Source organism: Bombina bombina, chromosome 3 (assembly GCF_027579735.1).
Source record: "Bombina bombina isolate aBomBom1 chromosome 3, aBomBom1.pri, whole genome shotgun sequence".
In the NCBI taxonomy this organism is placed as follows: domain Eukaryota; kingdom Metazoa; phylum Chordata; class Amphibia; order Anura; family Bombinatoridae; genus Bombina; species Bombina bombina.
The window spans coordinates 893,722,370-893,737,734 of NC_069501.1; the positions used below are offsets into that span (position 1 = coordinate 893,722,370).

Below are 15,365 nucleotides of genomic sequence, written 5' to 3' on the forward strand. Positions count from 1 at the left end.
GAAAATCCAAAAAACCTCACCTTTGTTTAGTTTATCTTCCCTGTTGCCCCCCCCGTCTCCACATAGGGACATGATCAATGCCCTGAATTTTTAATAGGGAGGCATCAGCATTGTGATGGATTTTAAAATGTCTGGATACCGGGGTATCCGATTCCTCGTCCTCAATGGATCTTAGATGTTGAAGAAATCTATCCTTGATACTACGTTTAGTTTTCCCTACATACTGAATTTTACATTTTTGACATGTAAGTAAGTACACTACATGTGTTGTGGAGCAGTTTATGTAGTAATTGATGAAATACCAGCGGTCTTACAAATACCAGATGAAGAAGAAGTTTCACCTAAAATCTACAAAGAGTCAAAAAACGAGGATCCTCATACTTTTCCAGAAAAAACAAAAAAACACACCGAGGTAGGAGGGGCAAAGGGAGGAAACGGCAACAACAGAAACTACAATCAACCTCAGAAGAGAAAAAATCAGCAGAAGAAGTACATAACCAGATGACAAGGACAGAGCAAAAAGAAATAACTAATGATATGAATGTATGCAATCTGTCTGGTCTGAAATAACTCTGAGTGTCACACAAATCAAGCTGCTTTCCAAAGGTCTCAACTTTGTGCCAACTGCTCATTTTAATCTTTTTGAAACAGTACTGGATGTCAGCAAATTTGTCCGGAAACTGACATTGCAAAAACACTTTCTTCTGTTAAGTGTGATCAGTCCACGGGTCATCATTACTTCTGGGATATTACTCCTCCCCAACAGGAAGTGCAAGAGGATTCACCCAGCAGAGCTGCATATAGCTCCTCCCCTCTACGTCACTCCCAGTCATTCTCTTGCACCCAACGACTAGATAGGATGTGTGAGAGGACTATGGTGATTATACTTAGTTTTATATCTTCAATCAAAAGTTTGTTATTTTAAAATAGCACCGGAGTGTGTTATTACCTCTCTGGCAGAGTTTGAAGAAGAATCTACCAGAGTTTTACTATGATTTTAGCCGGAGTAGTTAAGATCATATTGCTGTTTCTCGGCCATCTGAGGAGAGGTAAACTTCAGATCAGGGGACAGCGGGCAGATGAATCTGCATAGAGGTATGTAGCAGCTTTTATTTTCTGACAATGGAATTGATGAGAAAATCCTGCCATACCGATATAATGTCATGTATGTATACTTTACACTTCAGTATTCTGGGGAATGGTACTTCACTGGAATTACACTGTAAGAAGTACATAAAACTTTTTAATAACTAAGAAATTATGTTTAACGTTTTTGCTGGAATGTAAAATCGTTTTCATTTGCTGAGGTACTGAGTGAATAAATGTTTGGGCACTATTTTTCCACTTGGCAGTTGCTTGATCTTTTTTCTGACAGTTTCTGTTCTCTCTCACTGCTGTGTGTGAGGGGGAGGGGCCGTTTTTTGGCGCTTTTGCTACGCATCAGAAATTTCAGTCAGCAGCTCATTGTATTTCCTGCATGATCCGGTTCATCTCTACACAACTCAGGGGTCTTCAAAACTTGTTTTGAGGGAGGTAATTTCTCTCAGCAGAGCTGTGAGATTATAGTTGACTGAGATAAAAAACGTTTATTCTGTAATTTTTTTCTGCTTTCAGAATTAGTTGTCTTTTGCTAATGGGATCAAACCTTTGCTAAAGTTGTGTTGTTTACAAGGATTGAGGCTATAACTGTTTCAATTTATTAATTTTCAACTGTCATAGATCTTCTGTGCTTCTTAAAGGCACAGTACGTTTTTAATAATATTCTAATAGAATTGTATTCCAAGTTGCAAGTTTATTTGCTAGTGTGTTAAACATGTCTGATTCAGAGGAAGATACCTGTGTCATTTGTTGCAATGCCAAAGTGGAGCCCAATAGAAATTTATGTACTAACTGTATTGATGCTACTTTAAATAAAAGTCAATCTGTACAAATTGAACAAATTTCACCAAACAACGAGGGGAGAGTTATGCCGACTAGCTCGCCTCACGTGTCAGTACCTGCATCTCCCGCTCGGGAGGTGCGCGATATGGTGGCGCCCAGTACAGCTGGGCGGCCATTACAGATAACTTTACAAGATATGGCCACTGTTATGACTGAAGTTTTGGCTAAATTACCAGAACTAAGAGGTAAGCGTGATCACTCTGGGGTGAGAACAGAGTGCGCTGATAATATTAGGGCCATGTCAGACACTGCGTCACAGGTGGCAGAACATGAGGACGGAGAACTTCATTCTGTGGGTGACGGTTCTGATCCAAACAGACTGGATTCAGATATTTCAAATTTTAAATTTAAGCTGGAAAACCTCCGTGTATTACTAGGGGAGGTGTTAGCGGCTCTGAATGATTGTAACACAGTTGCAATACCAGAGAAAATGTGTAGGTTGGATAAATATTTTGCGGTACCGGCGAGTACTGATGTTTTTCCTATACCTAAGAGACTTACTGAAATTGTTACTAAGGAGTGGGATAGACCCGGTGTGCCGTTCTCACCCCCTCCGATATTTAGAAAAATGTTTCCAATAGACGCCACCACACGGGACTTATGGCAAACGGTCCCTAAGGTGGAGGGAGCAGTTTCTACTTTAGCTAAGCGTACCACTATCCCGGTGGAGGATAGCTGTGCTTTTTCAGATCCAATGGATAAAAAATTAGAGGGTTACCTTAAGAAAATGTTTGTTCAACAAGGTTTTATATTGCAACCCCTTGCATGCATTGCGCCGGTCACGGCTGCAGCGGCATTCTGGATTGAGTCTCTGGAAGAGAACATTAGTTCAGCTACTCTGGACGACATTACGGACAGGCTTAGAGTCCTTAAACTAGCTAATTCATTCATTTCGGAGGCCGTAGTACATTTAACTAAACTTACGGCTAAGAATTCAGGATTCGCCATTCAGGCACGCAGGGCGCTGTGGCTAAAATCCTGGTCAGCTGATGTTACTTCTAAGTCTAAATTGCTTAATATAGCTTTTAAAGGGCAGTCCTTATTTGGGCCTGGTTTGAAAGAAATTATCGCTGACATTACAGGAGGTAAAGGCCACGCCCTGCCTCAAGACAGGGCCAAACCTAAGGCCAAACAGTCTAATTTTCGTTCCTTTCGGAATTTCAAAGCAGGAGCAGCATCAACTTCCTCTGCCCCAAAGCAAGAAGGATCTATTGCTCGCTACAGACAAAACTGGAGACCTAACCAGTCTTGGAACAAGGGCAAGCAGGCCAGGAAACCTGCTGCTGCCCCTAAAACAGCATGAATTGAGGGCCCCCGATCCGGGATCGGATCTAGTGGGGGGCAGACTTTCTCTCTTCGCCCAGGCTTGGGCAAGAGATGTCCAGGATCCCTGGGCGCTAGAGATAATATCTCAGGGATACCTTCTGGACTTCAAATACTCTCCTCCAAGAGAGAGATTTCATCTGTCAAGGTTGTCAACAATCCAGACAAAGAAAGAGGCGTTTCTACGCTGCGTACAAGAGCTCTTGTTAATGGGAGTAATCCATCCAGTTCCACGGTCGGAACAGGGACAAGGGTTTTACTCAAATCTGTTTGTGGTTCCCAAAAAAGAGGGAACTTTCAGACCAATCCTGGACTTAAAGATCCTAAACAAATTCCTAAGAGTTCCATCGTTCAAGATGGAGACTATTCGGACAATTTTACCTATGATCCAAGAGGGTCAGTACATGACCACTGTAGATTTAAAAGATGCTTACCTTCACATACCGATTCACAAAGATCATTACCGGTACCTAAGGTTTGCCTTCCTAGACAGGCATTACCAGTTTGTGGCTCTTCCATTCGGATTGGCTACAGCTCCAAGAATCTTCACAAAGGTTCTGGGTGCTCTTCTGGCGGTACTAAGACCGCGGGGAATCTCGGTAGCTCCATACCTAGACGACATTCTGATACAAGCTTCAAGCTTTCAAACTGCCAAGTTTCATACAGAGTTAGTACTGGCATTTCTAAGGTCACATGGATGGAAGGTGAACGAAAAGAAAAGTTCACTCGTTCCACTCACAAGAGTTCCCTTCCTGGGGACTCTTATAGATTCTGTAGAAATGAAGATTTACCTGACAGAGGACAGGCTAACAAGACTTCAAAGTGCTTGCCGCACCCTTCATTCCATTCAACACCCGTCAGTGGCTCAATGCATGGAGGTAATCGGCTTAATGGTAGCGGCAATGGACATAGTACCCTTTGCACGCTTACACCTCAGACCACTGCAACTGTGCATGCTAAGTCAGTGGAATGGGGATTACTCAGACTTGTCCCCTTCTCTGAATCTGGATCAAGAGACCAGAAATTCTCTTCTATGGTGGCTTTCTCGGCCACATCTGTCCAGGGGGATGCCATTCAGCAGACCAGACTGGACAATTGTAACAACAGACGCCAGCCTTCTAGGTTGGGGTGCCGTCTGGAATTCTCTGAAGGCTCAGGGACAATGGAGTCAGGAGGAGAGTCTCCTGCCAATAAACATTCTGGAATTGAGAGCAGTTCTCAATGCACTCCTGGCTTGGCCCCAGTTGACAACTCGGGGGTTCATCAGGTTTCAGTCGGACAACATCACGACTGTAGCTTACATCAACCATCAGGGAGGGACAAGAAGCTCCCTAGCAATGATGGAAGTATCAAAGATAATTCGCTGGGCAGAGTCTCACTCTTGCCACCTGTCAGCAATCCACATCCCGGGAGTGGAGAACTGGGAGGCGGATTTCTTAAGTCGTCAGACTTTTCATCCGGGGGAGTGGGAACTTCATCCGGAGGTCTTTGCCCAAATACTTCGACGTTGGGGCAAACCAGAGATAGATCTCATGGCGTCTCGACAGAACGCCAAGCTTCCTCGTTACGGGTCCAGATCCAGGGATCCAGGAGCAGTCCTGATAGATGCCCTGACAGCACCTTGGGATTTCAGGATGGCTTACGTGTTTCCACCCTTCCCGATGCTTCCTCGATTGATTGCCAGAATCAAACAGGAGAGAGCATCAGTGATTCTAATAGCACCTGCATGGCCACGCAGGACTTGGTATGCAGACCTAGTGGACATGTCATCCTGTCCACCTTGGTCTCTACCTCTGAAACAGGACCTTCTGATACAGGGTCCTTTCAAACATCAAAATCTAACTTCTCTGAAGCTGACTGCTTGGAAATTGAACGCTTGATTTTATCAAGACGTGGGTTTTCTGAGTCAGTTATTGATACCTTAATACAGGCTAGGAAGCCTGTTACCAGAAGGATTTACCATAAGATATGGCGTAAATACCTATATTGGTGTGAATCCAAAGGTTACTCTTGGAGTAAGGTTAGGATTCCTAGGATATTGTCTTTTCTACAAGAAGGTTTAGAAAAGGGTTTATCTGCTAGTTCTTTAAAGGGACAGATCTCAGCTCTGTCCATTCTGTTACACAAACGTCTGTCAGAAGTTCCTGACGTCCAGGCTTTTTGTCAGGCTTTGGCCAGGATTAAGCCTGTGTTTAAAACTGTTGCTCCACCATGGAGTTTAAACCTTGTTCTTAATGTTTTACAGGGCGTTCCGTTTGAACCCCTTCATTCCATTGATATAAAGTTGTTATCTTGGAAAGTTCTATTTTTAATGGCTATTTCCTCGGCTCGAAGAGTCTCTGAATTATCAGCCTTACATTGTGATTCTCCTTATTTGATTTTTCATTCGGATAAGGTAGTTCTGCGTACTAAACCTGGGTTCTTACCTAAGGTAGTCACTAACAGGAATATCAATCAAGAGATTGTTGTTCCTTCTTTGTGCCCAAATCCTTCTTCGAAGAAGGAACGTCTACTGCACAACCTGGACGTAGTCCGTGCTCTAAAATTTTACTTACAGGCAACTAAGGAATTTCGACAAACGTCTTCTCTGTTTGTCGTTTACTCTGGTCAGAGGAGAGGTCAAAAGGCTTCTGCTACCTCTTTCTTTTTGGCTTCGTAGCATAATTCGTTTAGCTTATGAGACTGCTGGACAGCAGCCTCCTGAAAGAATTACAGCTCATTCTACTAGAGCTGTGGCTTCCACTTGGGCCTTCAAGAATGAGGCCTCTGTTGAGCAGATTTGCAAGGCTGCAACTTGGTCTTCGCTTCATACTTTTTCCAAATTTTACAAATTTGACACTTTTGCTTCCTCGGAGGCTATTTTTGGGAGAAAGGTTCTTCAGGCAGTGGTTCCTTCTGTATAAAGAGCCTGCCTATCCCTCCCGTCATCCGTGTACTTTTGCTTTGGTATTGGTATCCCAGAAGTAATGATGACCCGTGGACTGATCACACTTAACAGAAGAAAACATAATTTATGCTTACCTGATAAATTCCTTTCTTCTGTAGTGTGATCAGTCCACGGCCCGCCCTGTTTTTAAGGCAGGTAAATATTTTTTAAGTTATACTCCAGTCACCACTACACCCTTGGCTTCTCCTTTCTCGTTGGTCCTTGGTCGAATGACTGGGAGTGACGTAGAGGGGAGGAACTATATGCAGCTCTGCTGGGTGAATCCTCTTGCACTTCCTGTTGGGGAGGAGTAATATCCCAGAAGTAATGATGACCCGTGGACTGATCACACTACAGAAGAAAGGAATTTATCAGGTAAGCATAAATTATGTTTTTTTGGTATGGATGAGCACTTGGCACAGGGAGAGACCAATAACACTGATTCTGCATTGATCTCTGACAATACACTTACTTTTCCGGATCTATGTGCAATCAGGGATCTACAGGATTTAGCTGATGAGGATAGTAATGAAAATTCAGATAAAGTAAAAGAAAAAGATATAAAATACTCACATTTAAAAAAGAAAAGTATATTTTATCCGAAACACAATAGATCAAAGGCACTAGACATTTTTCAGAAGACAGTAGAGGATAAATTACGTACTCTGAATGACAAAAATCTTAAGACAAGAAAAAGACAATATACCAACCTGTCCAATAAAGAAAACAGGCTCTCAAAACATTACAGGATAACCAAAACATTATGATCCGTCCATCCGATAAAGGGGGTAACATGGTCATCTTAAATACCAAAGATTACCTTAGTGAGGCAAAAAAACAACTATCTGATAAAGAAGTTTATTTAAAATTATCAAGTAATCCTATGAGGGAATACCACAAAGAATTACAAAAAATAGTCCAAAAGGCTAAACTAGACAACATAATTACTCTTTCTACAGCAGAAGCACTTACTCCACCTAATTATGTAATACCAATATTTCACTACTTTCCTAAACTACACAAGGATCCAGTAAACCCACCTGGGCGACCAATAATTGCAGGGATCAATTCATTGAATGAGCCCTTGTCTGACCTCATTGACATTTTCCTCCAGCCCTTAGTAAAGAATTTATTGAGCTACATACAGGATAGCACAGCATTACTAAATAAATTAAATAACATCAAGTGGAAAGCTAATTATAATTTTTTAGTAGTGGATGTATCCTCTCTGTATACTTGTATACAGCATAATCTAGGCTTGACAGCAATAGAATTCTTTTTAGATCATTACAGTGACTATGAATCAGCAACTAAAGCATTTCTATTGAGTGCTATAGAGTATCTTCTAACCCATAATTTTTTCATGTTTGGGGGGGAATTCTTTCTCCAGAGACGTGGAACAGCTATTGTGGCAAAATTTGCCCTCTCGTACGCCAACCTTTTTTGGGTTGGTGGGAGCTGTTCCACGTCTTTGGAGATAGGAACCCCCAAAAAGACAAAGTGGTGCATTTTTTCAGATACATAGACGACCTGCTTTTCATTTTTGAGGGAGATACATCTGAAGCAGAAGCCTTCTGTGTTTATCTCAATCAGAATACCTTTGGCTTAAAATTCGTGGGAGAACACAACTCTAAGTCCATTAATTTTTTGAATTTAGAATTAAAAGCAGATCATGAGAGAGAAATTATAACCACTACACTCTATAGGAAGCCAACAGTGGGTAATACCACACTACAATACAACTCATGTCATCCGAAACATGTCCTCAGAGGCATCCCTAGAGGGGAGTTCATTAGAGCCAGGAGAAATTGCTCAAATGAGGAAGACTTTACCAAACAGTGTGATATTATAACTGAAAGACTAAAACAAAGAGGTTATAATGAGAATATGTTAATAAAGGCTAAAGAAATTGTGTACAACAAAAAAACTAGAGAGGAATTACTCAAATACAAAACAAAAAAATTTGACTCAAAAGATAAAGAAAAACTTAGGTTTATTACCACCTACAGTAAAGATTTTAATAGCATCAAAAAGATTGTAAAATAAACCATCCCCATACTATATACAGATCCAGTCCTGAAAGAAATAACAAGCAAAGGGATTGATATAGTATCCAAGAGAGGCAAAACTCTATCTAATTATCTCTCTCCATCTGATCTCCCAACCAAAACCAACAAATGTTGGCTAAAGGGTAGAAAGGGTTTCTTTAAATGCAGAAGAAACATCTGTAAAACTTGTCACCATGTGACTGAAGGAGATAATTTTATCTCAAACATCACACAACAAAAATACAACATCAATTACTACATAAACTGCTCCACAACACATGTAGTGTACTTACATGTCAAAAATGTAAAATTCAGTAAGTAGGGAAAACTAAACGTAGTATCAAGGATAGATTTCTTCAACATCTAAGATCCATTGAGGACGAGGAATCGGATCCCCCGGTATCCAGACATTTTAAAATCCATCACAATGCTGATGCCTCCCTATTAAAAATTCAGGGCATTGATCATGTCCCTATGTGGAGACGGGGGGGGGGGGGGGGGGCAGGGCAACAGGAAAGATAAACTAAACAAACGTGAGGTTTTTTGGATTTTCAACTTAAGAACAAGCTACCCCTTAGGTTTAAATATGGGAAGAGATCTTGACTTATTTGTAAATTAATATAATTATTTCAACTAAGGAACCATATATTCTTTTCTTCTCCTTTCTTAAAATAAGTAATGAACTTAGACACTAAAGACCACATATTTACATATGTTTCAAAGTATATACTATTCAGCATACAAAACAAAATTTAAACAAATTTGTTCATGAAATACGATATGGCTTTTATATATATATATATATATATATATATATATATATATATATATATATATATATATATATATATAAATAAAACATTTATTTTACAAGCCCTATAGAATATAAATATTAAACAAGATATATTCTCAAGTATGCACACAAGTTTATTTTTTAAGACATTTTGGATTTATATTGAAAGAATTGACACCATGTCAGAAATGTTTACTGTTTCTTTAACAAAACTGCTATAAAGCTTTGAACGATCAGGACCACACACAAGCAGTGACCAAGTGCGCAACCGCACGAAACATGTCTGCGTGAGGTTTTGATTGCTTAGACATTGTGTTTTTATCTTTGAGTGCTTATACACAGCTGATTAAGGCTGTTATGTTTTTACTCTATCTTTTTGAATAAACATCTATTTTTTACTCTACTTGGAGTCCGTTTGTGCTTTTTATGCGCTCTGCTGCTTTGGATTCTATATATATAAGCATTACTGGGCTAAAAGAAGCTGTACCCAGGTGGTAAATCTCCATAGAACAGGCTAACAATAGTATTGAGCCAGTTGTTCGTTCCTGTGAGTGTGCTTCTCTCTATGTATACAGTATATATGAGCATCTCAATTTTATCGGTATAACAGAGGTAGACACTTTTATATACCAAAAAGAAGTGTCTAAATGGATAACCCCAAAAAGTCAGTAACTATAATTTTCTTCTTAAACAGGAAGAGTCCACAGCGGCATTTATTACTTTTGGGAAATTCAGAACCTGGCCACCAGGAGGAGGCAAATACACCCCAGCCAAAGGCTTCAAATACCTCCCCCACTTCCCTCATCCCCCAGTCATTCTTTGCCTTTCGTCACAAAAGGTTGGCAGAGAAGTGTCAAAAGTTTTAGTTAATTCGCTTATAGAGGGTAGTACTCTTCAAATGGGACTGGAGTTTTAAGTAGTCCTGTCAGCCTCTCAGTGAGAGCATGGATGAAGGTTAGAGTCTGGAAATGCAGGGAGAGTTTTTCTGCAAAACCATCCCGACTCATATTAACAGCTCCTTGGTAATCAGCGTTGACGAGTTTCACTGCCATGTCAGAAGCGAGCCTACTATCTGTCACACTTGAAGGGCCGTGTTCCTGTTCCACGGCATAGATTCTGGTAAGATTGTTTCATTTTACTCCATTATGTGAATGTGATGTTAACGTAAAGGTAGGGTTCCAGTGGGACTCCTTTTATCTTAAAATACGGAATCATGGGTTAATATCCCCTAAGGGGGGTTATTTAACTGGGGGGACTTTAAAGGATTACTAACGTTTGTTTTTTGGTCCATAACGGACCACATTTTAAACCACATCATTCATCACAATCAAATCTACCTATTTGGTCTTGAAACGAAGCTCCAAATCTATATAAAATAACCTTTTATTTTAATTGCATGACATCACTTCATCCAGCCCTCAAATATGGGCCGTACACGGTATACCTCAGTTGCCAATCCGATTGCGAGTATTTGCATAAAATTATAATACGATTTAGTCAACCTACGCATGCACAGCTTGAATTGTCTATTCGCGTATGCGCAGATTGCTTTACCCACAATGTATTGACAACAACGCATGCACATTTCTAATAGACATGAAGACGGTGACGTATTTGATGATGGTTACCTATCTCGCGCATGCGCATCTCGTTCAGCAGTCGCCATCTTCCAACTGGAGTTGTCCTCCCGCATTGGAGAGAGCAAACGAATCGCAAAGCAGTAGGTTTGGAAAAGATACAAATATTTACCGTTTGTAATATAACTTGCTCCGAAATTTCTAACATGATGGGCATTCATTGAAAATGTATTTATTTAGATGTATATTTTTAAACTATAGTGATTTATTTTGTGATACAGTGTCCTTAAATCATGTTTATGTGTTTCTATCTGATAAGGTATTGTAATACTTTAGGCTCATGGCTTTTTGGAACATTAATAGCCTTAATAGCCTTATCGTTATTTGGCGCTATCATTAGATTTGCGTGGTATTTCATGACTTGCAAGGTGCACCTCGTGACCGGGTGCGGTTACGTTGTTTCTCCCTTCCGTATGCTGACCGTGTGGCAACAGAGAGAGTCTGCTCATGGATTGTCTGGTTCACAGGAGGTGGTGAGTGCCCCAGCCATTGGGGGTGTAAAGGTGTCAGTTACCGTTTGTCATTTTTGTAATCCCATGATTGAGGATTCTGACTTTTTAGACACGGATGTCTCTGATGCGGAGAATGCGTCTTGTGATGAATATGAAAGGGCCTGGGTTATCCATGCCCATCAGTTATGTTCAGATTGCTATTCCAGAGTACTCTCTTCACCTGATTCAGGGTCCTCAGAGTGCGTTGAGCCGTCCGCCCCCGAGGATGCTGGGTCCTGCGAGGCTCGTGTCCCAGAAACTTTTTTTGCTATGCAAGCAGCTGTCCCTTTGGTTTTTACCCCTTCTCCATAAAAAGTGGCCTTTTTCCTCCAGAGGTTTCGGCACGGTTCCACATGGCCATATCTGCGGCCTTGGCTCATTTTGTATCTCCCAAGTGAAATATTTTTAAGATAATGTCCGTGTTCTGTCAACCAGGGCCCGCTGAGTGGGGGATTGCCCGATTCAGTTAAGCCTCCTGGGGAAGCGGGGCCTATGAGGTGTTTGTCTATCCGGCAAGGGATCATTTTGCCTTTCGTTATAGGTTGGCACCTATTAGGTGTTGCTAGAGGATCCCAGTCCTAGTGGGCCGAGGGATTCGAGGCCTTAGATGCCGGATGGCAACCTGGATAGACGTTTTGGGGATGAAGCTAATCTCCTTATCGTCTCCATTTTTTCTTTTTTTATGTTTCAGTATAGTTTTCCCAAAAGTAATGAATGCAGCTGTGGACTCTTCCTGTTTAAGAAGAAAAACATAAATTATGCTTACCTGATAATTTTCTTTTCTTCTGACAGGAAGAGTCCACAGCTCCCGCCTGCGCTTTATTATGGGGTGGCAGTATATTTTTGTCTTCTGGCACCTTTTTTTAAATCACCCTGTTATTTCTCCTACTGTTCCTTGTACCCTTGGCAGAATGACTAAGGAAAGTGGGGGGAGGTATTTGAAGCCTTTGGCTGGGGTATCTTTGCCTCCTGGTGGCCAGGTTCTGAACTTCCCAAAAGTAATGAATGCAGCTGTGGACTCTTCCTGTCAGAAGAAAAGAAAATGATCAGGTAAGCATAATTAGTTTTGTTGGCTTGTCTAACCTTAATACAACATATTTATTTTCCTGTAGGAAATGTTTTATATTCTAGTAACATGATTATTTATTTCTTTGCCCATAATTATGATGGAACATAGTTGTTGCTATTGCATTTATCACGTTAGTAAAGTTTTTACATTTATTTTCAAGGACATCCAAGAGGCAAACTTCAAGACTTCAAGCAGTCGGCTATTAGCTGCAGTAATGTCCGCTCTTTGCCATACATCTGTTAAACTAACCTCTATATTCCCGATTGCTTATGATGGTGAGGTCCTGGTACGCTCAATGGTAAAGCAAGTTAGTACTGAAAATGACACTGCCTTGGCTCATCGCTTCCCTTTATTGGTGTCATGCATGGAAAGACTCAGCCAGGTTAGTACAACTTTAAATATGTCTTGAATAATAAAGATTATTAGTACATTGTCTATGTTTTACATTCTTAATAAACATTCCTTAAAACGTATGTTGGATTATTTTAAAAAGGAATGTTTCTTATGATTCCTGGGAATTCAACTCTTAGCCACTAGGAGAAGGCAAAGATACCCAACATTCCAAAAGCTTTTAATTCCTCTCACCTCTATTCTACTTTGTCTCTACTGGAGTAGGTGAAGATTTGAGGTGCTCCAGCTTGTTAGAAAGGGTCTGTTAATGCACAGATAAGAAAAAAGGGCTGTAGTTGAGTACTTGGGGGCGGTAAACTAATTCTCCTGTGGGAGTTTTTTTTAAGTAGTCTGCCACAGGTGTCGTGGGGACTGTTCCCTTGCCTCCTCCGTTTTGGCTTTGTCGTCATATTCTCATGCTAATACTATGCTGTTTTATACAGCACTGGTTAGGCTTTCTACTGAAGGCTGAAAGGCTGCTGCTGGGTAATAATAGGGTGAGGGCCAATCAGGTAAGTATACATTCTTACATAGCTCTCAGGCTTACGAGGGTAAATTATAGCCACTGCCATATGGACTAACAATAACCTCAGACAGTTATCAGAAGCAGTAGGTTCGTGGCCAAAATTAGGTTCTCACCAAGTGGAATATAATAATGGAGAAAATACGCTGATTTCTTTCTAATGACAGAGTCCACAAAATCCATTCATAGCCTAAGGGACATACTTCACCTGGCCACCAGGAGGAGACAAAGACACCCCAAACAAAGCATTACATTTCTCTCCCACTTCCTCTACCCTCTCACTAGTTGTTTGCCTCGTTTCATGGTGCACTGCTGAATATTTAAATGTTATTGTTCCCAATAGATTTTCCTGTAAATTTTCCTGGAAAGCCATATTGGTGTATATTAGCTGCTGGATGTCGCAGGGAAGTTCCTATGCCTCCTCCAGTTTTATCATGAGGATGAGGAATCTTCTTCTATTGAAGCCTGGTTCATCTTTTTTTATATTTTAAGCTTAATATATTCCTTTTAAAATAAGTTTTGCTTACTTTAAGGGTTAAGGACTTTTGGGGTTCTAAGGATAAGCCATAAACCGTTTAGATTCAGCTTTTATAACTGTTTCTAAAACCGTTGAGGTTTTTCCTAATACCAATGCTGTTTCTGAAATAGTTTCTAGGGAATGGTCTAAGACGGGTAATTATTTTAATCCTTTTCCAAGGTTTAAGAAGTTATAGCCCTTACCTGCCTCTAATAATGCTCTGTGGGAAATTACCCTAAAGTAGATGGGATCATTTCTACTTTTGCTAGGTGTACTGCTATCACTTTGGAAGACCATACTTCTTTTAACAGCCCTTTAGATAGGAAGTTAGAAACCATTTAAAGAATGGCATTTCTGCAAGCAGTTTATTTGTTTAGACCAGCTATCTTTATTGCTGATGATGATCTGCTGTTCTTCTTACTGGGTCTCATGATTACAGCTTCAGATGCAATTCCATTTGCTCAATTTCACATGAGACCTCTTCAGCTTTGTATACTTTGTCAGTGTTGCTTTGGGGGTCTCTGAGAGCACAAGGGGTTTGAGCTCCTCGTCAGGCAAAGTTGCCAATTAATATTTTAGAACTCTCTTTTCAAGGTTTTTCAGACTTGGCCTCTTTTAAAAAGGGATTCTCATCTATGCCTTCAGTCAGACAATGTCACAACAATTACTTATATCAATCATCAGGGCGAACCCCCAGTTCCCTAGCCATGAAGGAACTGCCTTGAATTATTTTGTGTGAAGTCAATTCCTGTCTAGTCCCTGCAGTTCACATTCCAGGAGTGAACAACTGGGAAGCAGATTTTCTCAGTGATCAGTCTCTGAACACATCCCAGTGAAGAGACCATTTCCCTGGCTGCAATCAGATTGTGGATCTTTGGGGTTTTTCAGAGATAATCTGATGGATTCTCGTTTGAACTATAAACTTCCCAGGGACACTCGGGCGGAGTTTGTGGATGCTCTAGTAGCTGATTGGTTTTACTTGCTTGCTTATCTGTTTCCTCATCTGGTTCTTCTTCCCAGAGTTATTTTCGAAGATAAGGCCAGAGAAATAATTTGTAATCCTGATTGGCCCCAACTTGACCTCGCATAATTTGTTAATCAGATCAGGTTCGGATGTCCATTTGTCCTCCTTGGCCTCTTCCACTTTAACTAGACCTTCTGTCTCAAGGTCTGTTTTTGTATCTGGATCTTAAATCTATATTTGATGGCATGGAGAGTGAACATTTTTTCAGATTCTGTTTTTGAAACTTTAATCAAGGCTCGTAAACCTACGACTAGGAAGATTTATCAGAAGGTCTAGAAGGCTTTTATTGCTTGGTGTATAGATCATGGTTTTTCATGGCAGATTTCCTAGAATTTTGTAGTTCTTCCAGAAGTGTTTGCATAAGGGTCTATCTGCAAATTCTCTGGAAGGGCATATATCTGCTCTATCTGCTTTGTTTCATAGGAGGATTGCTAATCTTCCTGACATTCATGATTTTGTTAAAGGGACAGTCAAGTCCAAAAAAAACTTTCATGTTTCAAATAGTGCATGTAATTTTAAACAACTTTCTAATTTACTTTTATCACCAATTTTGCTTTGTTATCTTGGTATTCTTAGTTGAAAGCTAAACCTAGCTGTCAGCACTGGTAACCGGGTGAATCCGGGGGTGGTTGCTACCTAGTAGTGGGCCGTTGCCTTAGCTTAGGCCTTATGCTTCCGATTTG

General features: G+C 40.6%; 1 protein-coding gene across 1 annotated transcript in view; it reads left to right on the top strand.

The window, feature by feature from the left end:
* MYCBP2 (MYC binding protein 2) overlaps window positions 1–15,365 on the top strand; it is a gene marked incomplete in the record, with an annotated part of 1,460,675 nt that overhangs the window by 707,601 nt on the left and 737,709 nt on the right. Inside the window, 1 exon segment of the mRNA XM_053707907.1 lies at window positions 12,389–12,610. Within this exon segment, the coding sequence (XP_053563882.1) occupies window positions 12,389–12,610 (222 nt within the window).